Source organism: Diabrotica virgifera, chromosome 1 (genome assembly GCF_917563875.1).
Source record: "Diabrotica virgifera virgifera chromosome 1, PGI_DIABVI_V3a".
NCBI lineage: Eukaryota > Metazoa > Arthropoda > Insecta > Coleoptera > Chrysomelidae > Diabrotica > Diabrotica virgifera.
In genome coordinates this window covers 205,498,040-205,520,976 of record NC_065443.1, presented here as the reverse complement: position 1 = coordinate 205,520,976, position 22,937 = coordinate 205,498,040, and the positions used below count along the sequence as shown (strand labels likewise).

At 33.0% G+C, this 22,937-nt stretch overlaps 1 protein-coding gene across 1 annotated transcript in view; it reads right to left on the bottom strand.

Moving 5' to 3' along the window:
* Positions 1–18,115, bottom strand: part of LOC114332682 (zinc finger protein 226-like) — a 56,131-nt gene extending 38,016 nt beyond the window's left edge. The window contains exon 1 of the mRNA XM_050646553.1: positions 17,426–18,115. Within this exon, the coding sequence (XP_050502510.1) occupies positions 17,426–17,660 (235 nt within the window). The 5' untranslated portion in view covers positions 17,661–18,115. The remainder of the gene's footprint in view (positions 1–17,425) is intronic.
* Between the last annotated feature and the right edge of the window lie 4,822 nt (positions 18,116–22,937).

Below are 22,937 nucleotides of genomic sequence, written 5' to 3'. Positions count from 1 at the left end.
ACTTACCGTGTGCCGCGCCGTTATTTACCACCTCTGTGAGTGGCAACGATTAGGATCTTTGTATCGGTCAGAGGACTGGATCGTCTCTGTAAATTTTGCGGGCACGATGGCTCTTAAGCCGCTGTGGATTAGTATTCGTGTTACCAAATTTTAATTTGGTGACACGGCTAGGTAAGGGCCGGTAGGTACTTTATGTCCCGGTTAGCTAATCGGGACAGAAAATACCGACCGTAAGAATATCAGACTAAATAAATGCAAATTTAATTATTATTTTTTTATTTTTTATTAATGGCTTTGACATAGCCAATTAGCCAGACTATTTGTTTTTTTTTGTATGGTATTACAATAACAATTTTAAGTTAATATCTAAGCCTACTTATTATCTAAATTTACAGAGTGTTATAATATATTAATGGATACATTTTTCAATTTTGTGTGATATTTTTACAATTTTTAATTTTATTATCTAAGCCTATTTAAAATTTAAATTTACAGGACGTTACATATTCGTAAAGACATTTTAACGTCTGCTTATTTTTTGGAAAAAGAATTTCGTTTAAATTGACAGGTAAAGGACAATTTAGATCAATTAACTTTTCATACATCACTTTAATATTTTGTCTGTACTGTCCACACTCCAATATGAGGTGCTGTAGATCTCCCATTCCACCACAGGCGCAATATGGGTTATCACTGATACCTATGCTGTGTTTGTATGCTGGGGTTAGTGCGTGATTTGACCTCATTCTGTTTATTGTTTTTATAAATAGCCTATTTGATTCTTGTTTAAACCATCTCTCATTGGGAATTACTGGTTGGCAATTTCTAAAATTTATTCCCGTTGTACTTTGGTTATATCTTCTTCTTCTTCAGGTGCCATCTCCGCTACGGAGGTTGGCAATCATCATAGCTATTTTAATTTTTGAGGCAGTAGCTCTAAATAGTTGTTTTGAGCTGCATCCAAACCATTCTCTCAGGTTCTTCAGCCATGAAATTCGTCTTCTGCCGATGCTTCTTCTGCCATCTATCTTTCCCTGCATTATGAGTCGCAGGATGCCATACTTCTCGCCCCGCATCACATGTCCGAGGTACTGTAGTTTTCTTTCTTTAATTGTCAGTTCAACTTCCTTCTCTTTACCTATTCTTCTCAGTACTTCATTGTTCGTAACTCTATCTACCCAGGAAACCCTCATAATTCTTCTATACGTCCACATTTCAAAGGCGTTAAGTCGTCTCATTGTCTCTACATTTATACATGGTTATATACACGTTGCCAATTTTGTTTGCAATGGTTTTTACTGATATTATCTATATCGGTTACTGGTAGAAGTATGTTGTTTATGTTTCGTTTGGTTAAAGCTGCAGATTTAGCTAATTTGTCGACTTCTTCATTTCCAAATATTCCAGAATGTGCTCTAACCCAACAAATAATAATTGAACTGCCCGAGGAAGTAATATCATAATATAGACTCTTAATTTCTATCTCAATGTGGTTTAGACTTTTTGTCGATTGGATAGTTAATTATTATTATAATTATAGGTAATAATTATAATTCCATTTACGAAGTCTGTTATTCTTAGGGCTGGTATTTTCTCGATTAAACTCCGGTTAGTTAACCGTACCGGCCCTTTGGATTCGATTATTGCATAATATGCATTATTAATTATTAGTTTATAACTTGTAACTACTGTACTTGCTTACTATACAGATAACATATCTATACCTTTTTATCCTATATAAATCATATTAATAGATTTTAATTACTTGTCGAAATATATTAATTTTTTTTATTGGCTTTAGGATTAGACCATGCGGCCAGAAACAAAGTAAATAGTACGTACATAAACATAATATATATCTTATCTAAACTATCTAATTACTAATCTAAGTTAAGGTTATCTAAGTCTGACCGACCTTTTTGTTAAGAATATATATAATAAACATTTTATTTTCAAAGTGAATTTTTGCTAAATTAATCTTAATAAAAATTATGGGATAAGGACAAGGGTCACACTTTTCTCATTCAAGGGTTTTTCTTTTTTCTTAATAATTATTGATTACCTACATACCCACCCCACACGGTAAGGCAGGCATGTAGGCAATCAAAAGGAAAGACATTTAAGGTTACAAGCCTAATCTAGTCATTCTATAACTTAATTTTACAGTCATATAGGAAAAACAAAATAAAATCAAAAATACGTTTATCACTCAGTGCCAAAAGATACATAACATTATAGGAACATTAAATATATTAATTAACAACATTATTATATGACATATAATAATATTGATTATACAGTACATTGTAGTGTATCATCAATAAAATAAAAATTATTTAATATTTTAGGCTAAAAATGACAAATGAATGTACTGATTAGTATACTAATTATACAATTTGGATTTTTTAATAAAGTATAAAGGTGATATAATACATATTTTACCTAAAAAAATAGACCTGGATCGCGTGTACCAAAAAAAGACCTGTGTTGAGCTGCCCCCCCCCCACTTGCAAAAATTAAAAAACAAATAGCCCTGATTTATGAGCTATTTATGAGCTCTCATATTCCGCAAACTAAAAATTTTGAGCTCGTTCCACTCAGCAGGAATTTAATACCCTAGTGGGGGGGGGGCTGAGTCAGCCCCCCCCCACTACTTAAAAATAGGAATATTGAATCGGTTTTTGCGGCAGAATTACGAGCTATTTATGAGCTCTTGAAATTATATAGTTTCGATTTTTGAGCTCATCCCCTTCACCCCCAAACAACCCTTTAATTGATTTAACTTAAGAGAAAGATGCTGAGAAAACTTAAAATATATCGTATTGCGGATATAATTCCTATAGCTTATATACTCTAAGAATAAACTATTAAATCAAGGGCATTTCGATTATTGAGCTACAACCCCTTCGCAAGAAAACCACCCTATCTTCCCGGCTTAAGAGAAAGTTGTACTTAAAATGCGTTAAACTAATTATTTGGCGACTACATATCATTTAATAATTTATAAGCTTCCAAATTACGCGCATTTAGATCAGTAAATTGCAATTTATTTTGTATAGTGCAGTCACTGAAGGTAAAAATCAACGATTACCTTCAATTTCGGTGAACCTTCATCGATTTTCACGAAAATTGGTCAGTGGTTAGAGGATACGTCAAGAAACAAAGGTGACATGGTACCACCTTGCGCCTTTACCCTGAGGGTGGATACCGCCCCTTCTCGGGGGTGAAAATTACTTTATAAAAAATAACTGCACAAATCAATAAAAGAACAAATTAAAAGCAAAATTTATTATATAAAGTTAATAAAATAAGTCAATACTTTTTAAGTTATTAAAGATCAAAGATTTTAATTATTTGTGAAAAAATGCATGTTTTGAAGAGGTTTTTTTGTAAATCACTGAAAAACTGTAAGTTTTTACAAAAAAGTTAATAGTAGTTTAATTCGTATAGCTTATATTCTAAGAATAAACTCTAAAATCACGCGCCTTTCGATTATGGAACTACAACCCCTTCGCAAGAAAACCATCCCATATTCCCGGCTTAAGGGAGGGTTGTACTTAAAATAATTTAAATTAATTATTTGTCGACTATATATTGTTTAATAATTTATGAGCTCGCAAAATATACGCATCTCAATTATTGAATTGCCATTTTCTTTCTATAGTGCAGTCACTGAAAGTAAAAATCAACTATGACCTTCGATTTCGGTAAATCTCCATTCATTTTCACGAAAATTGGTGATCGGATTTTGATACTATCAACTTTTTCTGGATATTATTTTTAATGGGTATTTCTAAGTACTTTGACAAGTATTTAGTACCTAAGTGTTATAAAATGCATCTTTTTCCCGTTATTTAAGCTTGAACCCTTAGATTTGAACAGTCGCGGAAAAAAATATACATTTAATTACCAATAACTTACTTTAAATTAACATTAAAGGTTTTTCAAGTAAGCAATTTATTATATTTTTTATTAGCTTCAATTTTAGTGATGAAAACTTTTTTGTAAAAACTTACAGTTTTTGAGTCATTTATGAAAAATCGCTATAAAGCATGCATTTTCTTTCCAAAAATTAAAATATTTGATCTTTAATAACTCAAAAAGTATTGATTTATTTTAATCACATTATATAACAAATTTTGCTTACAATTTGTCCCTCTCTCGATTTGTGGGGTTATTTTTAATAAAGTAATTTTCACTCCCGAGAAGGGGTGACATATACCCCAGGCTAAAACCCCAAGTTGTTATTGTCAATTCGTGAAAATAAATGGAGATTTACCGAAATCGAAGGTAATAGTTGATTTTTACCTTCAGTGACTGCACTATAGAAAGAAAATGGCAATTCAATAATTGAGATGCGTATATTTTGCAAGCAAATAAATTATTAAACGATATGTAGTCGCCAAATAATCAATTTAAATTATTTTAAGAACAACAACTCTCTCTTAAGCCGGGAAAATGGGGTCGTTTTCTTGCGAAGGGGTTGTAGCTATATAATCGAAAGGTGCGTGATTTAAGAGTTTGTTCTTAGAATATAAGCTATACGAATTAAACTACTATTAACTTTTTTGTAATAACTTACAGTTTTTCAGTGATTTACAAAAAACCTCTTCAAAACATGCATTTTTTTCATAAATAATTAAAATCTTTGATCTTTAATAACTTAAAAAGTATTGACTTCTTTTATTAACTTTATATAATAAATTTTGCTTTTAATTTGTTCTTTTATTGATTTGTGCAGTTATTTTTTATAAAATAATTTTAACCCACGAGAAGGGGCGGTATCCACCCTCAGGGTAAAGGCGCAAGGTGGTACCATGTCACCTTTGTTTCTTGACGTATCCTCTAACCACTGACCAATTTTCGTGAAAATCGATGAAGGTTCACCGAACTTGAAGGTAATCGTTGGTTTTTACCTTCAGTGACTGCACTATACCAAATAAATTGCAATTTACTGATCTAAATGCGCGTAATTTGGAAGCTTATAAATTATTAAATGATATGTAGTCGCCAAATAATTAGTTTAACGCATTTTAAGTACAACTTTCTCTTAAGCCGGGAAGATAGGGTGGTTTTCTTGCGAAGGGGTTGTAGCTCAATAATCGAAATGCCCTTGATTTAATAGTTTATTCTTAGAGTATATAAGCTATAGGAATTATATCCGCAATACGATATATTTTAAGTTTTCTCAGCATCTTTCTCTTAAGTTAAATCAATTAAAGGGTTGTTTGGGGGTGAAGGGGATGAGCTCAAAAATCGAAACTATATAATTTCAAGAGCTCATAAATAGCTCGTAATTCTGCCGCAAAAACCGATTCAATATTCCTATTTTTAAGTAGTGGGGGGGGGGCTGACTCAGCCCCCCACTAGGGTATTAAATTCCTGCTCAGTGGAACGAGCTCAAAATTTTTAGTTTGCGGAATATGAGAGCTCATAAATAGCTCATAAATCAGGGCTATTTGTTTTTTAATTTTTGCAAGTGGGGGGGGGGCAGCTCAACACGGGTCAAAAAAAGTTGATTAATAGCAAGCTGAAAATTCACGGTGTCTAGTCGTCGGACAAACTTTGATGTATGGGAACACTGTATATATAAAAATATTTATAAAATACTTCTGGTTTTGGTAACACTTTAGAAAAAGTCACGCGTCGCCACTGTTTTTACATGAAACCATGGATTTTTGTCCATTTAAGCGTACGATTGATTTGGAATATTTATGCAAATCCCTAAATTTGGCAACTATTTGTTAGAAATTGGTATATCGCAAGATCGACGCAGTACGTATTTTAAAACAATTTCTTGTTGGTTTGTTCGTAAGTTTGCATTGCATCATAAAAATTTATAAAGCCGTATTTTGGGTGTGACTTGCTATATACACAAAGCCACGCTTTGTCATTAAAAGAAGGTGAAGTGATGAGTTTTATGGTTGAGCATAGTGTGATACGAGACAAAATGGTGTGTAAGTACGGTAAAGAAATAAAAATTAACGCCGAAAGTAAATTTAAGTGTAATAGACTTGTCACAAAAGGTAAAAAAGCACCAAAACGGTGTGGTTTTACTATATCGGCAAGGAAAGGGACCTTTTTGGAAGCTAGTAGATTGCCGGTAGAGAAAATATTCATGATTGTGGCAGATTTCCTGATCAGAAGAAGAGGATGCATGGATTCTTTACCGCAGCGGCCTCGTTATGTCCACCAGGCTATTAAGATTGCATCCACCTGTTTAACGTAAGTAATTTTCATTAAATTTTTAGATCTTTTAAAGGTTAAAACTGGCAACACTGTCGAAGGTGACGAAAATTTGACTTCTTTGCGCATGTCCGCCATATTGTTTGGAAATATTAAAAAACTTGATTATTTTAACCAATATTACGTATTTTTTCATAATTTAATTGTAAAAATCAGTTATATTTATTATGTTTCAGTTACTTTTTTTATTAAGACATATTAGGTTTGTTCCAACATGAACTTTTGGACGGTCCAGAAACCGTCAAGAAACTACTTGTACCGTTTGTTGTGCGCATGTTCGTAATTGTATCGTCCAGTTATCGTCCCATGACGGTAATTTGGAAACCAATGTTGGAACAGTTACCTGACTGATAACTGATTTATCTATCAATATGTATATTTTTGTTGGTATATCCAATGATAAAAACCAAAGACGTATGCCGTAGATATATTAATATTATGTCACACATGACAGAAGCTCGAAACAAATGACAATCAAATGAAAAACCCGATTACTGAAATGATCATCACGAAACCGTCACTAAAAGATCACAATTCTTGTTGGAACAGTGGGAAGGACGATCCGATGACGATCATATTTTTGTTGGAACGGATTTTGTTTACTGCGCAGGAGCGTTACCGTTTCGTGACGGTTCTCGGTCGTGTCGGAACAAACCTATTATATACTTTGGTAGCATTTTCATGTAATTTTTTTGTTATTATTACATTTTTTGATTTTTTAATTTTTGCTCACTTTTATTAGTTTCTCCCAAAGAAAACAGTAAAATTTAAGCTTTTTTTCACTTTTTAGGCAAGTCCGTAAAAAAACAAGGTCTACCCTTTCTGTAAATTTTTACCCTTTTTTCTTTAGAGTTTAGAGTAGACAAAATTACAAAATAAAGTTTGGTTAAGTTCTTGACAAAATGTAACCTAGAAATTCAGTTTGAGTAGTTGTCAAATAGCGAATAGTTGTCAATTTTTACTTTTTGCTAAAAACCTTATCAAACCTAATTTAATTTGAAAACAGTTGTTACTTTTTGTTAATTTTTTATTTATTGCTGATAAGAAGTCGAGGTCCCATGGGTTGACTAGCCTCGGCTTCTTTTCGCAGCGAATATCTCTTATGATTTTTGTTGTGTTTGACGTTTGATTTTTTGGAAGAAAATTTGAAATAGACAAGTTTGTGACTGTCGTTCGAGGTGATAAGACTTTTCGCCGCGAGTTGCTCCAAAATTAACAAAACTTGTTGTGCACGTGACTCTGGTAAGTTGAGCATTGTTTACAACTATTGTTTTTACTTTTGATCGATTTTGTATTTGCTTTTGATTGATTCATCTTTTGACTTTAGTTTAATTTTATTGAATTTTTGCTCATTATTTGAATTTCTCATTATGGGTGACACCGGGGGGTCCTCCCCCCTGACATTCCACCTGATATAGGTGGTACAACGACATTAAATGATAATATGACAAAAACACCAACAATTAAATACTCGCAGTATGATAATGGTCCATTTTTTGTGTACAGTCCACTGAAAAAGTGGGATTCAACATTGGTAAAGTCAACAACATAAAAATAGCTAGGGACATCTTTAACTTGAGCTTAACAGATCTAAAAGGGGTTAAAAATAAAGGTCTAAACAGAGTATGCATTGAATTCATAAATGCCACATCTGCTAACAAATTTGTAAATAATAAGAAAATTATAGAAAAGGGCTATAAAATTTTCATACCATACACTTTGTTACGCGTAAAGGCATTGTACGACAGATAGATATAGACATTAAAGAAGATGAGCTACTGAAATGCTGCAAAGCATATCAGGGTGTAGAAAGACTAAATGCTAGACGTCTCACCAGAAAGGCTATTCAGAAAGACAATGTATCATATGAACCGACAACTACAGTGCTCCTTACCTTTAGAGGGTTCAGACTAGCGCGATCCATACGATTTTATGGACTAGAAAGATTAGTTAATGTATATCAGGAGCTTGGAGGAGTAAGGGCGAACCTGAAAAATGGTAATTTCAAAAATACTCTCATCTTCCTCACATACTTTTAAAGAATGCGTCTGTTTATTAAAACAGCATTTTTCGCCCTTCGTACTCCTAAAATTTCGTAAGAAATAATATACCAATCTATTCATGTCAGAAACTGAACTGCATAATCGTCTAGAAGAGTAAGGGCGAACCCACAAGCTTTCGTTGCGTTTCCGTTCAAGGTTCGCCCCTTCTCCTCTGTTAACGCGCCGGTGTTTCTGTAATTTTGTAGCTTACTTAGTAGCTTTAATTGGTGATAGTGAGATACATAAAACGAAGCAACTGTAGACGATGAAAATCAAATTGAATTCAATTGAAGCTTTATTTGTGAATTTTATTAAAAACACTAGAGATGTTTATTTTTATAGAATAAAAAGTATTAAACCTCTTTTTTTATTTCATAAAAACCTTGCAAAATCCTCGTTAAGTTTTTAAGATTTACCTGAAGGATTTCCATACCATAGGAAAAGATTAGGGTGTAATTTGCATAATAGTAGAGAAATTAAATTTGCATAAAATTTATTGTATATTGTAATTTTTATTAGTACTTGACGATGAACTTTCCGCTTACAAAGGCGCCTTTTATTATTCTGTTTAACACGTTTCTGAGAAAAGATTGTAGTGATGAGCCCATGTACTGATAGAACGTGACACCCACAAAAACCATCTTTACAAAGGGAATATAAGGCATAAATAAGAAGGATTATTATAGTAATTTTACTTTAATTTTAAATTAAAGTTAATACTTTATTATATCAGTTTACTATTTTAGTTGGGAACGAGCCATAAAATTAAAATAATAATTCCTAAGATTTACACGTTTTATTCACTTTGTAAAGATTTTTTGTCGGCATTGTAATAATAAACATTGTACACCGTATCCCTCGGTAGACCGCACGCTATAGTAGAAATGCGACGATAAACCGCATAATCTAGTAGCATCACTGGTTCGCCCTTACTATTCTAACGTGTTTGTAACTTTCAACTCAGTTTTCCCGAAACATCGTTTTTGCAGTTCGCCCTTACTCCTCCAAGCTCCTGATATGTGCCCCCTGTAACACAATGTTACAAGTGCCTTCGCTTTGGTCATACGAGAAATAATTGCAAAAGTAAAGAAAAATGCTTTAACTGTGGAGAGGAAAAACACACGGAAGAGATACAAAATTTTACATGCGTTACAAAGTGCTTTTACTGTAAACAAGAACATAAGTCCACGTCAAAAATATGTCCGAAATATAATAGACAAAAAAATATCATAGAAATTATGACATTTGAAAACATAACATATTATGATGCAAACAAAATAGTGAAAAAGCAATATGAAGTAAAAGGAGAGTACTATATTAATAAAGCTGAATTTCCACTTGTATGGGGAAACAAAACAATGGCAGATAATCCAGAGGTATATATTGAACCTTCAGAAAGAAAAACACAAATTTTACAGCCAATACAACTAAAAGAACATACTTCATGAACTGTTGTCTGACATATAATAACTCACATCAAACAAAACCAATATAATGGGAGATCTTAATGCACACCATCCTATTTGGGACAAATGCCCAACCAACAGAGGTGGGAAAATTATTTCTGAGTTCATAATGGACAATGACATGGTGATAATGAATGACGGATCCCCAACTCTCCTTCAAAATCCCAATAATCACTTGAGTGCAGTAGACTTAACAATAGTACATAGTGATCTAGCCTTGTATACCCTTTCAGACTGCAGTAATAGCAATCACTTTCCTACAGTCCTAGAAGTGAACATGAAAAACAACAACAGCTTTTCAAACATCCATCTCGGCACTTACAAAACAAGAAATTTTAATAAAGCAAACTGGGAACTATTTTACAATAACATAGTGAATCAACTTGAGGCGCAGGATGTAGTCACCTACAATGTTTGGAGTAATATTATCAACAAGGCAGCTGAAAATGCTATACCATATGAAAACTGTGGGACAACTCAGAAGACAAGAAATCCATGGTGGGACGAGGAATGTTCAGAATGGATAAGAGAAAGAAAAGCCTCTATAGAAAAATTCAACAATGCCCCTAGAAAACTACATTAATGTAAAAAGAATAACAGCACAAACAAGGAAGAGGCTTAACAACAAGAAAAAAGAAAAATTCAAAACTTTTTGTGCATCACTAAATAGAGCAACCAACAGTAGTTACGTCTGGCAAAAAATTAAAAAATTCTCAAATACAAACAATAAAACAAAACGTCAAAATTATGCATCAGACCATCTCAAGCAAGACATTCTAAATAAAATGTCTTCAGTGGACATTGACCCAAACTTCGAAATATTGCAAATAAATGAAGATAACACCAGTCCCCCTTTCAACATTCATGAATTTAATTGGGCCATAAACAATAAAAAATCATCAGCCCCAGGTATGGATGACATATCCTATCTAATGATTAAAAACCTTCCTTTTAGAATGAAGCATTTACTAATAAACATATTTAATAATATATTGAAAGGTGGGCAGCTGCCACAGGATTGGAAAAACTTCAACATCATACCAATCTTAAAGCCAAACAAACAACCCACGTCACCTGAGAGTTTTAGACCAATTATACTCTCCTCATGCGTAGCTAAAACTATGGAAATCATCATCAAAAATCGTTTGGACCACACTCTTGAAAACAAAAACCTTTTCTGCAAAAGCCAAACAGGTTTTCGTAAAGGGAAATGAATAAATGACAACATTGCATACTTGTCAACTTATGTATATAATGCCTTTACACTATCAGAATCAGTAATAGCCGTTTTCCCGGATATAAAATCAGCATACGATAATTTCAATATTTACAAATTATATCAGAAAATTAACAACATTCAAATTCCTATTCGCGGTGTGCAAGTACTTGGAAGGGAAACGAGAAACGACCGTGCGCGAGTCGCGGAGAAATATTGCAACTATCTTAAATAATTCATATTGTCAATTGAAATTGTCAAATTGACGTATATTTCACACCTTCTGTCATTGAAGCAGAAAAATTATATATTGCTCCACAATGTTGATATGATATGCAATTATTATATAAAGGTAAATTTAATTAATTGTATTTTGCTTGCAGTACTGCATTTTAATAACTAATTTTATTTACTACATACAATTGTTTACGTTTGCATAACATAACCTGCATCTTATTTTTTCTTCTTATTATTTTTTTGGACTATGGCCTTGACAATTATCCAGCAACCAGGACTAATATAATTGGCCAATATAATTAAAAGTGCGAATAAAAGTACAGAGCGTAGAAATAGAGGTCGCTTTGCCGAACTTGCACGGTCCCAATAGACCTGAACAATGTAATTCACAAATTAATTCAAAATAGACTGATATATACCAGAGGCAATGATGGATCTTTCATTGGGCCAATAACTGCAACCAAGGGCCTTCCACAAGGTTCCGGAATGGAACGTTTCATCGCCGCCGGTTCATCGCCGCAGTTTCGATGCCGCCGGTTCATCGCCAGTCCATTTCATCGCCGGCCGTTTCATCGCCAGTTAGTCAGTTGATCTTGTATTATGGGAAATGACACGACACGACGTTAAATTCAGTTCAAAACTTATGACAAATAAATAGATAAAAAATATTATTATATTAATTTATTGTTCTATTTCTACTTCCCCTAAATTTGATACTAAACAGTATTAAATTTGTAGTGTTAAATTATATTTTATATTATAAAAGTTTAAAAGTCTATTAAAAGATTAAGTATGGCAACGGGAATGGACATATCTCGCTTTTCCTAGAATTCCTAATTAATACTAAAAATAAATAATAAATGTAACTGTCGAAAATTGGTCGAAAATTCGGAAATATATCAGTTAGTGATTAACTGACTGGCGATGAACCGGCGGCATCGAAACGGCCGGCGATGAATCGGCCGGCGATGAACTGGCGGCATCGAAACGGCGGTGATGAACTGGCGGCGATGAAACGTCCTAGACCCCAAGGTTCACCCTTAAGCACAATTCTATTTAACATATATACCTATAGTTGATTTGTTTAATAATCCTTGGGGAGATGTAAAATAATGGGATATGCAGATGACCTAGTTGTCTTCATAAAAGGCGTAAATGTAGAATATATGGGACAAAACATCAACATAGCACTTAATAATATACAAGAATTCCTAATAGGCCATGGGTTATCCCTTTCACTGCAAAAGTGTGAGGAAATATGGTTCACAAAGGGACACAGGAGAAACACCCCACCTGTTATCCAAATTAATGGACTTCAAATTAATTATAATAGAGGGAGTGCATTTAGATTTTCACTTCAGAAAAAATCAAACAAGATAAAACTTTTTGTAATTTCATTAAGAAATGTTTAATAAACAACATATCAAAAGTTCTACTCGAGAAGTGGGTGCTTCATTTTTTATTAAACAAATGAACAGCGAAGTTAGATGTTTTTTTAAATAACTCCGAAAATATAATTTTTAGAAAAAAACTGACTTCTTGACCATTAAAAAATTCAGAAAATTTTACAAAAAAAATCTTATATAAAGTGTATTTTTTTTACGATTCCAATATTTCGTTAACAGTCGTTAACATCATCAGGGACGCAGTTTGAGATTTTAGTCAACGATGTTATAAATGTCTAAAAAAGCGGCATTAACAAAAAGAATTGCAGTGAATGTTATTAAAAATTAAAAATATAACAAATATAAAAAATGGAACTATGTATAATATTAATAACTATGCTAAAAAACCACTAATTTTTCTAAAATCAACTCTCTAGCTTCTGTAATTTTTTATTTATAACGCCAAAGTCACCCTTTTCACACACATTGGCGCACTGTAAACTAGCGTTGGAAGAAGTGCATGGTTGAGTTTTTTTAATGTAATTCTTTAACTAATGGATCAAAAGAAATTTTACAAATTGGACATGAAAGAAGATGAAATAAGCTATCTTATGGTTGTAATAAAAAGAATTAAAATGTATGGACATAAGTACGGTGTGGGCGGAAAGTGAGACTTACATGAATTTTGTTTAAAAATGATTTAAAAATGTGTAACTAATACAATTTTACTTACAAAGCTCTCAAATTTGCACAACTTACCTCTCAATCATCGTACTATGTTTCATTAAAAAAAAATCTCAAAAATTTAATTCAAATAATATGCTGTCTCAAAAAATGTAATTTTTGAAAACTTCGTAGTTTTACAGAATTCCCACCACTTTAAGACGGCATTACTCAAGTTTGAATAAATCTAATACAATTTTTTTGATATTTTTTTAAAGCTTAGGATGTAATCTTTAAAAAACACCGAATTATTTTAGTTTAAAAATGAAATAAAGAATTTCTTTTTGAGAAAACTAAGAAAGATAACAAAAATGTAATACAAAAACCGAAAATTACCAGCTGAAAAAATGTATATACAGAGTAATCAAAACTTTTTTCTGTAAAACTTACCTAAAATATATTTAATAATAAGCTTCAACAATAATAAATAATCAACAAAAAAATTTTTTTTTAGTTCTCATACAGTATGTCTGCATAACTTGGAACCTATTGATAACTTTTTTAATTTCAGTTTTACGAAAAAAAGTTATTTCTTTATAAAATACTCTGCATCGTATATAACATAAGATGCAACCATCAAATATCAAATTTTGTTAATTTTGTACGAGGTATGTCAAAAAATATGAATTTCACTCAAGAGTAAAGTACCTTTATATTTCACAATATCGAAATTTTTTATAAAGAAAAGTTGTTTGGAATTAAAAACTATGTTCCAATATGTAATTATATCCTTCTAATCGAAAATTTGTTTTTTTTTAATATTGTTTCAAATTAATTATACCAAACATCATTAAATTTTCACTTATTATTTATGATAACTGATTTATTATTAATTTTATGAAGAAAGTTATTCATCATAAATAGCTGTGCATGGTCTAACACGTAATATGCAAATATAAAATATTATATTTTATCAATATTATACGAGGTATTATGTAAAAAAATTGCATAAAAGTGTAATTGCATATTGACACATCGTTTTTAATTCTGAACAACTTTCCATAATAACAATTTTCCGTATTATGAAAAATATAGGTATTTTACTCCTAACTGAAATTTTTATTTATTGACATAATATCTTGTACAAAATTGATAAAAATTGATATTTTATGATTGATTGCATTTAAACTTTAAGAATATGCAGAGCTTTTTACTAAGAATAACTTTTTTATTTATGATCCCATTGCAACAATTTTTTAAATATTAAAGAGATTTTGAATAATTTGTTCTTTCTTTCTAATACATTTTAATTTTTAATATTATGAAATTCCATATTTTTTTGATTGGATTCTACTTGTTTTTCATTTAAATATCCGCCATTTTGGATCCACCATTTTGAAATTTAAATTTTTAATCTTTAATTCAGATTCAACAACCTGTTGAAAATAAAGACAATAAATGTTTAAGAAAAATGTTCTTTTTTATGTTTTTTTTAGAAAATCCGTATTTTGGATCCGCCATTTTACAGTTTATAATGTTAACGTTTAAGTTAGGTTTATCAAAGCTCTCAAAAATAAATATATGTAGAAATAAATACATTTTGTAAAGAAATTATGATTTTACAACTATTTTTTAAGTTATCCGCCATTTTGGATCTGCCATTTTATAATTTAAATTATCGAAATTTTATTCAGGTTCAGCAACCTCTCAAAAATATCCACATATACGTAAACAAACACGTTTTATAAAAAAAATTCGGATTTTACAACTGCTTTTTAAGGATTTTTAGGAAAAACCCCTTATAATACACTGTGTAGTATAGTGAAGACAGTCCCATTGAATCTAAAAAAAATGATCCCATGATCAAAGAACAATTTTTTATAAACACAAAAAAATATAAAGCAACCCATACCTTTATATTCACTGATGCATTGAAGAAAGATCTTACAACAGGGTTTGGAATCAGTATACCAGATATCAACATCAAATACAGCTCAAAGTTACCAAATCACCTCTCCATATGTAAGGCGGAGATTATAGGAATCTATGAGGCAATTAAATTAGCACTTAGGAAAACTTATTCAGAATAATTATTTTTTCGGATTCCAGCAGTGCAATTGAAAAAATCAGCAGTTGTGCAGTCAAAAATATATCAGAGTTTTGGCTATTGAAACAAAAAGACTCTATAAGTACATGCAACTGAAAATGGCTTTGACATCAGATTAGCAGGGATACCAGGACATTCAAATATCCCGGATAACGAAGAAGCTGACACTCTAGCTAATATAGGAAGAAATTTGAACATACCAATGGCCATGCCCCTCGATGTCCAAGACATATATACTGACATTAAATCTAAAGTGTATGATGATTTCAGAAATAAATGGAACAACCTAATCAGAATCAAAGACTATCAATACCGAAAAGTACAACCTACCTTTCCTAAAAATAAATGGTTTGACATTCTTCCATTCATAGATCAAAGACACATCACTACAATTATTAGATTACGTACAGGGCACTGTCTAACAAAAGAAAACTTGCATAGGATGAACCTGACAGACAATCCCTATTGCGAATGTGGGTCCATAGAAAATCTTAATCACATATTTTTTGAATGCCCTATTAACTCCATTCCAAACTGGGATATCTACAATTTTTTCGCCAATAAAGGACTTCCAACCCCGATAACAATATATTCAATTTTACATAACGTAGATGAAGAATCAATCAGAGCAATTATGAAGTTTCTTAGCATAAACAGAATAAAATTGTAATGCTCAACTAGCTACAACTTATTTCTAATTCATCCATCCATCCAATGGCACTACAGCCCAAATCGAGCCTTGGCCTCCTTCAACAAACTTCTCCAATCATTTCGATTTACCCAGGAAGTTCCTGGCATCCTCATCGACTTCGTCTTCCCATCTCTTTTTAGGTCTTCCAACAGGTCTTTTTCCCTGCATTCTTGCATTTAGCAATTTTCTGGGGATTCTATTCTCATACATGTGGACCACGTGCCCTGCCCACCGTAATCTCTGTAGTTTAGTGTATTGTGCTAGAGTTGGTTCGCTATATTGCTTGTATATTTCTCTATTATACCTAATTCACCAGTTGTTATTTACACTTATTGGGCCCAGTATCCTACGTAATATTTGTTCTAATGCATTGGCAGATTTCTGTGTCACCACCCATGTTTCACAGCCATAACTTACTATGGGCCTGATTATTGCATTATAGATTCGGAGTTTTGTTTTTCAGTGTAAGTCTTGCGGTTTGAATTTGTGGCCCATCGCGAAATAGGCTTTATTTGCCAGCACACCTTCTATTTATTTCCGGTTCTTCTTCATTGCTTGCGACCAGATCCATTCCTAGGTACGTGAATCTATTCACATGTTCTATATCGTCAATAAAGTGTTGTTGCGCAGGTCTATTTGATCTGGTTTGTATGAGTAGTTTTGTTTTATTTGTATTTATTGCTAGCCCTACTGCTTCTGCACTCTGTTTCAACTCAACGTAGGTTTCTTCCGCTGCATTCATTGTTCTAATTCATGCTTATTACTAATAGATTGTGTTTGTTATTATACCTTGTACAAAAAGTAAATATTTAGTCAAAGTTATCACCATAGCCAATGTACTTCAAAAAATCAAGAAGTAGACATATTCAGTGGGCCCGACACGGTCATGAGCCACTCAATGTTGTGACCGCCAACCTGATTGAGCTGGCCAAATTGCATAAAGCAAGGCCAATAACCAAGCAAGCAAGTTCTTGACAGCTAAATAAAATATTTGACAAATTGGAGCAGAAAATGTAGCGGAATATAAAGAGCATTTCGTTTGATGTATCAGTATCGTAAATTGATCACTCACCACTGAATGCACCCAAAGCGCTTTAGGCAAACGTATAAATGTTTCTAAAGATATCTCAACTATATCAGTTGGTAAAACTGTGTAAATTTTATATTTTAGAACAGCATTTTTTCTTAATAAGTTTTTGTCTACTTGTTCCACTGCAAAATGACGCTCGCAAATTACCCTCTGTGTCAGGTCACCGAAGTGATATGAAGTATTCACGTTAAAAATTTCGGTGCTGAAGCCAACCCTCTCCCCCAGTAGGAAAATTCATGGTGCGCCACTGGATATTATAAGAATTAAATGTTATTGACTTACTTTCTTCATTTTTTAGTTGCTGTTCTTGAAATTGTTTGAATTTACATTCATCTTGGTCTATTTCAGTCTTTATGGGGACTTCATTTAAGTCTAAATAATCAAATGACTCATATGCGGGTTCTCTCTTGGGTTCTTCCTTAATTTCCACTTTGAAGCCATCCAGAGGACCATTCAACATCTCATTCACTATTTCTATTTTACAAGTTTTCTCACTATCTTCTTGTTTTATTTCCATGTTATTAAATTTGATTTTATTTGCAAATTACACTTTTGTTTCCACTTCCACAAAAAAAATCATAAAGAATAAAGAGGAAAAAGGGAAAAAGACGAAAGATTAGGGTTAGGTTAGGACACACTCGAGACAGCAGGGTTGCCAGGTCAGTATTGATTTCTTCAGTAGTTTTGCTTTCAAAAAATCCGTAGCAATCAGTAGATTTTTTAAGCCATTTATAATACAGTAAAACCAGTTTAAAAATTCTCCAAACTAATTAGGTAATGTAGATTCCCTTATTTATGAACTGGTTTCTACGGTCCATAGGCGTAACCAGGGGGGGTTTTGGGGGTTGTAACCCCCCCATTGGGATGTACTTTGAGCTCTATACGCTTAACACCATAGCCCTCAGAGACCTTCCAGTAGTTGTAACCCCCCCCTTTCAGGTAGTTGTAACCCCCCCCTTAGGATCATCCTGGTTACGCCTATGCTACGGTCACCTTTATATAGGGTGTCCCAAAAGTAGTGGAACGGTCGAATATTTCGCGAACTAAACATCGGATCGAAAAACTGAAAAATACGTGTTCAATCATTTTCAAAAATCTATCCAATGACACCAAACACCAACCCCCACTACACCCCCTGGAGGTGGGGTGGGGGGTAACTTTAAAATCTCAAATGGAAACCCCTAGTTTTTCTTGCAGATTTGGATTCGTTACGTAAAAGTAAGCAACTTTTATTCAAGACATTTTTTCGAACTGTGGATAGATGGCGCTATAATTGGGAAAAACGATTTATCCTGATACCATAGGTAAATTATAGAAACGGTCTAATATCTCGAGAAATACACTTCCAAATGAGAAACCAAAAAACAGGTTTTTAATATTTTTCGAAAACCTATCGATAAACACCAAAAAAGACCCTCCAACCCACCCCCTGGAGACGGGGTGGGGGGTAAATTTAAAATCTTAAATGGCAACCCCCACCTTTTATTGCAGATTCGAATTCGTCATGAAAAATTAAGCAACATTTATTCGAAATATTTTTTAAAATTGCTGATAGATGGCGCTAATAAATCGTATTTTTCCAATTAAAGCGCCATCTATCAACAATTCTAAAAAATGTTTCGAATAAATGTTGCTTAATTTTTCATGACGAATCCGAATCTGTAATAAAAAGTGGGGGTTGCTATTTAAGATTTTAAAGTTACCCCCCACCCCACCTCAAGGGGGTGGGTTGGAGGGTCGTGTTTAGTGTTATTCGATAGGTTTTCGAAAAGTATTAAAAGCCTTTTTTTGGTTTCTCATTGGGAAGTGTATTTCTCGAGATATTAGACCGTTTCTATAATTTACCTATGGTATCAGGATAAATCGTTTTTCTCAATTATAGCGCCATCTGTCCACAGTTCGAAAAAATGTCTTGAATAAAAGTTGCTTACTTTTATGTAACGAATCCAAATCTGCAAGAAAAACTAGGGGTTTCCATTTGAGATTTTAAAGTTACCCTCCACCCCACCTCCAGGGGGTGTAGTGGGGGTTGGTGTTTGATATCATTGGATAGATTTTTGAAAATGATTGAAAACGTATTTTTCAGTTTTTCGATCCGATGTTTAGTTCGCGAAATATTCGACCGTTCCACTACTTTTGGGACACCCTGTATTACGGACGCGGCCAAATCACGGCCAAATAATCTCATATACAGTGGTATTCTTTTTCTCATGATCATCTTTCAGTGCGTCACAGTTTTTCGATTTCTCTCTAACGCATTAAATTGTATGTGACAGAAAAAAGGCACGTCTGTGAATACTTTGGTAATTATTCTAGTTTGGTGATTATTCTAGTTGTCGATAGATGGCGCCATAATCAAAAAAGAATTATTTATTAAATAAAATAATACTATTATCAATATAATCTGTACAATTTATAAGACTATACAAATGAAAGAAAATACCATTTTATAAATGTAATAGACACAATTGATTTGGTTTTATTCCAAATTGAAAATAAAATTTGACAACTGTCAGATTTAACTAAAATGTCACGTTAGAATAAATGTCATAAATGTGTATTATCACGGACTTACCTTTTTTTCTATAATTTGTGACGCACTGAAAAATGTTCATGAAAAGGAGAATATAGTATTTTTACTACAAAAGCGATATTACGTAGGTCAAAATTTTTGACGTAAGAGAACTGTCAAAACATTAGAATGTGACTTTACGTGATGTTTATAATATATATATACATATATATATATATATATATATATATATATATATATATATATATATATATATATATATATATATATATATATATATATATATATATATATATGTTACACTTGAAGTTTCCGCGGGAGCTATATGTGCTTTCTGTTGTTTTCCGGGTTTGACTCCGCGTTGAATAATTTTGGTTTTGATAAAAACCATTATTTTGACGACGTTTCGGCAAGATCTCACTTGCCATTGTCAAGTCAGGTAGTTCCGCTTCTCGCTGCTGCGTTTACTTCAAGCAGCAGCGAGAAGCGGAACTACCTGACTTGACAATGGCAAGTGAGATCTTGCCGAAACGTCGTCAAAATAATGGTTTTTATCAAAACCAAAATTATTCAACGCGGAGTCAAACCCGGAAAACAACAGAAAGCATATATATATATATATATATATATATATATATATATATATATATATATATATATATATATATATATATATATATATTAAACGGTTTAAAACGTCCTCCGACGTCTTCCGATGCCCAATCTCCATGCATCTCTATCTTCCCAAAGGTCTTCGTCTAAACCTCTCTCTCGGATCTCTCCCTAATAGCACACGACGTCCAATGGACGTCCAAAATAGGTCCATTTTTGGTCCTAACGTCCATGGACTATAAATGGACGTCCTTTGGACGTCCCATGTTGGACGTCCTTCGGAAGGAATAAATATGGACGTCCTTTGGACGTCCGACGTTGGACGTCCTTCGGACGGAATAAAAATGGACGTCCTTTGGACGTCCGACGTTGGACGTCCTTCGGAAGGAATAAATATGGACGTCCTTTGGACGTCCGACGTTGGACGTCCTTCGGACGGAATAAAAATGGACGTCCTTTGGACGTCCGACGTTGGACATTCTTCGGACGGAATAAAAATGGACGTCCGACGTTGGACGTCCTTCGGATGGAACAAATATGGACGTATATATACTGGACGAAATACGGACAATTCCCTAATAGCACACGACGTCATTTGGACGTCCAAAATAGGTCCATTTTTGGTCCTAACGTCCATGGACTATAAACGGACGTCCCATGTTGGACGTCCTTCGGAAGGAATAAATATGGACGTCCTTCGGACGGAATAAATATGGACGTCCTTTGGACGTCCGACTTTGGACGTCCATACTGGACGAAATACGGACGTTTTATGAACGCTTATATTGGACACATTATACCCATTACGAGATCAAATAGCAAAATAATTCAATAAAATATTAACTTGCGTTAACTTTACGTTAATGAAATACAGTCAAACCTGTCACTAACGGCCACTAAAATGAAAGAACTATTGGCCGATATAGAAAAGTGGTCGTTATTGCCAGTTTTTGTAGCCTAGATATACAGTACAACCTGTGTTACTGGCCACCTGTACTAACGGCCAGTTTAAAAATTCCCCAAACCAATTATATCTAGACTACAAAAACTGGCAATACCGGTCACCTTTCTATATCGGCCAATAGCTTTTTCATTTTTAGCGGCCGTTACTGACAGGTTTTACTGTAATTAGTGTGGGGAATTTTTAAACTGGCCGTTAGTACAGGTGGCCGGTGTTGGCAGGGGGCCGGTAACACAAGTTTTACTGTAGTTTAAATCGATTAGATCGAAAGATTAAATCTTAATTCAAAATTGTATATTAAATTATTACAATTATAAAACTATATAGTTTAATATCCAAAACATGTTTTGATTTCATGTAATGTAATGAAAATCTTATTTGTAAATTATTGGTTACAATGTTTAACAACAGGAAATATTCAAGAATAAATAAAATAAAAGTTTCCCCTAACAACAAAACATTCCAGGAATTCTACTATCAAAGTTCTATTCCGTGAACATCTGATTAAATTATGGCTGGAAAGTTACCACAAGATATTCTATGAAAAGAGTACAATGTCCTCCTGGAGGGGTAAAATTTTCCATACTCTAAAGAGAGGCCATTTACTATTCAATTTGCGTTCATTTTCAAATTTGCCGCGCGAGTATCTATGTAGCGTCGCGTGGTCATTGGTCATCAAGTCATCAATTATTTCGTTTTCATCATAAGATAACCTAAAAATTTAGTAAAAATTTTGATTGGAAAAAAATGCATCGATAAGGGGGTGAAAAATGGAAATTAGTGGCTTTTTTTGCTGTACTCAACTGTACTGTTTAGTATGCTAGTTTTGGCTATGGCTGGATCTCTTAAACAATTATGTAAGTATTATAAAATCCGTTTTCAATTTTCTTTATGAAACGAATCATTTATGCATGTATTACCTGTAAATATTTTGATTTTTAATTGTAAAGAATAGAAAAATTACCGTTCATTTTAATTTTTTTTAGAATCAGCTGAAAGTGGTCTACAAAAAACCAGATATAACCAAAACAAAGATATAAAAAGTGTATTGGCTAATTGGAAGAAACAACATTGTCCATGCATAATAAGTTATTACTTTATAAACAAATATTAATACCTAGGAATGGAACCTGGATATAATCATCAAGAAGATAGCAGGAATCCCGACAAACAACTTAAATAAGTACAAGAATATTGAGGAAATCCTCCTCGATACTACTGGGCAAACTAGAAGATTGAAGAGGACAAAGCCTTTTGAACTAGTTTGAGTGATAGGTGATAGTGAAAAGCAGAGCATAGTGCGTGATGTGGCTGTGTATGTTAGAATAGTGCACGATCTTGTTAGATTAGATAAGAGACGCTATCGGGTAAGCTCTTCATTTTAGGTTAAATTAAAATTGCTCATTGGTCAGTTATGACCAGATTGCTTTTTTTATGTTTGGCAAAAAGGGCGTAAGTCAGAATTGCACATTGCTAATGTTTTGATGATTTCTGGACCAGCAAAAAACTGTTGTAGACGTAAACTGTATGTACCAATAAAAAGAGCCGATTTTTCTGGTCCAGAAATCATCAAAACATTATCGATGTGCATTTCTGACTTAAGCCCTTTTTCCCAAACATCAGAGAATTGTAATGTACAAATTCTCCTATCTGATTTTTCATGAATTTTGTAGGAGACGAAAAACCAT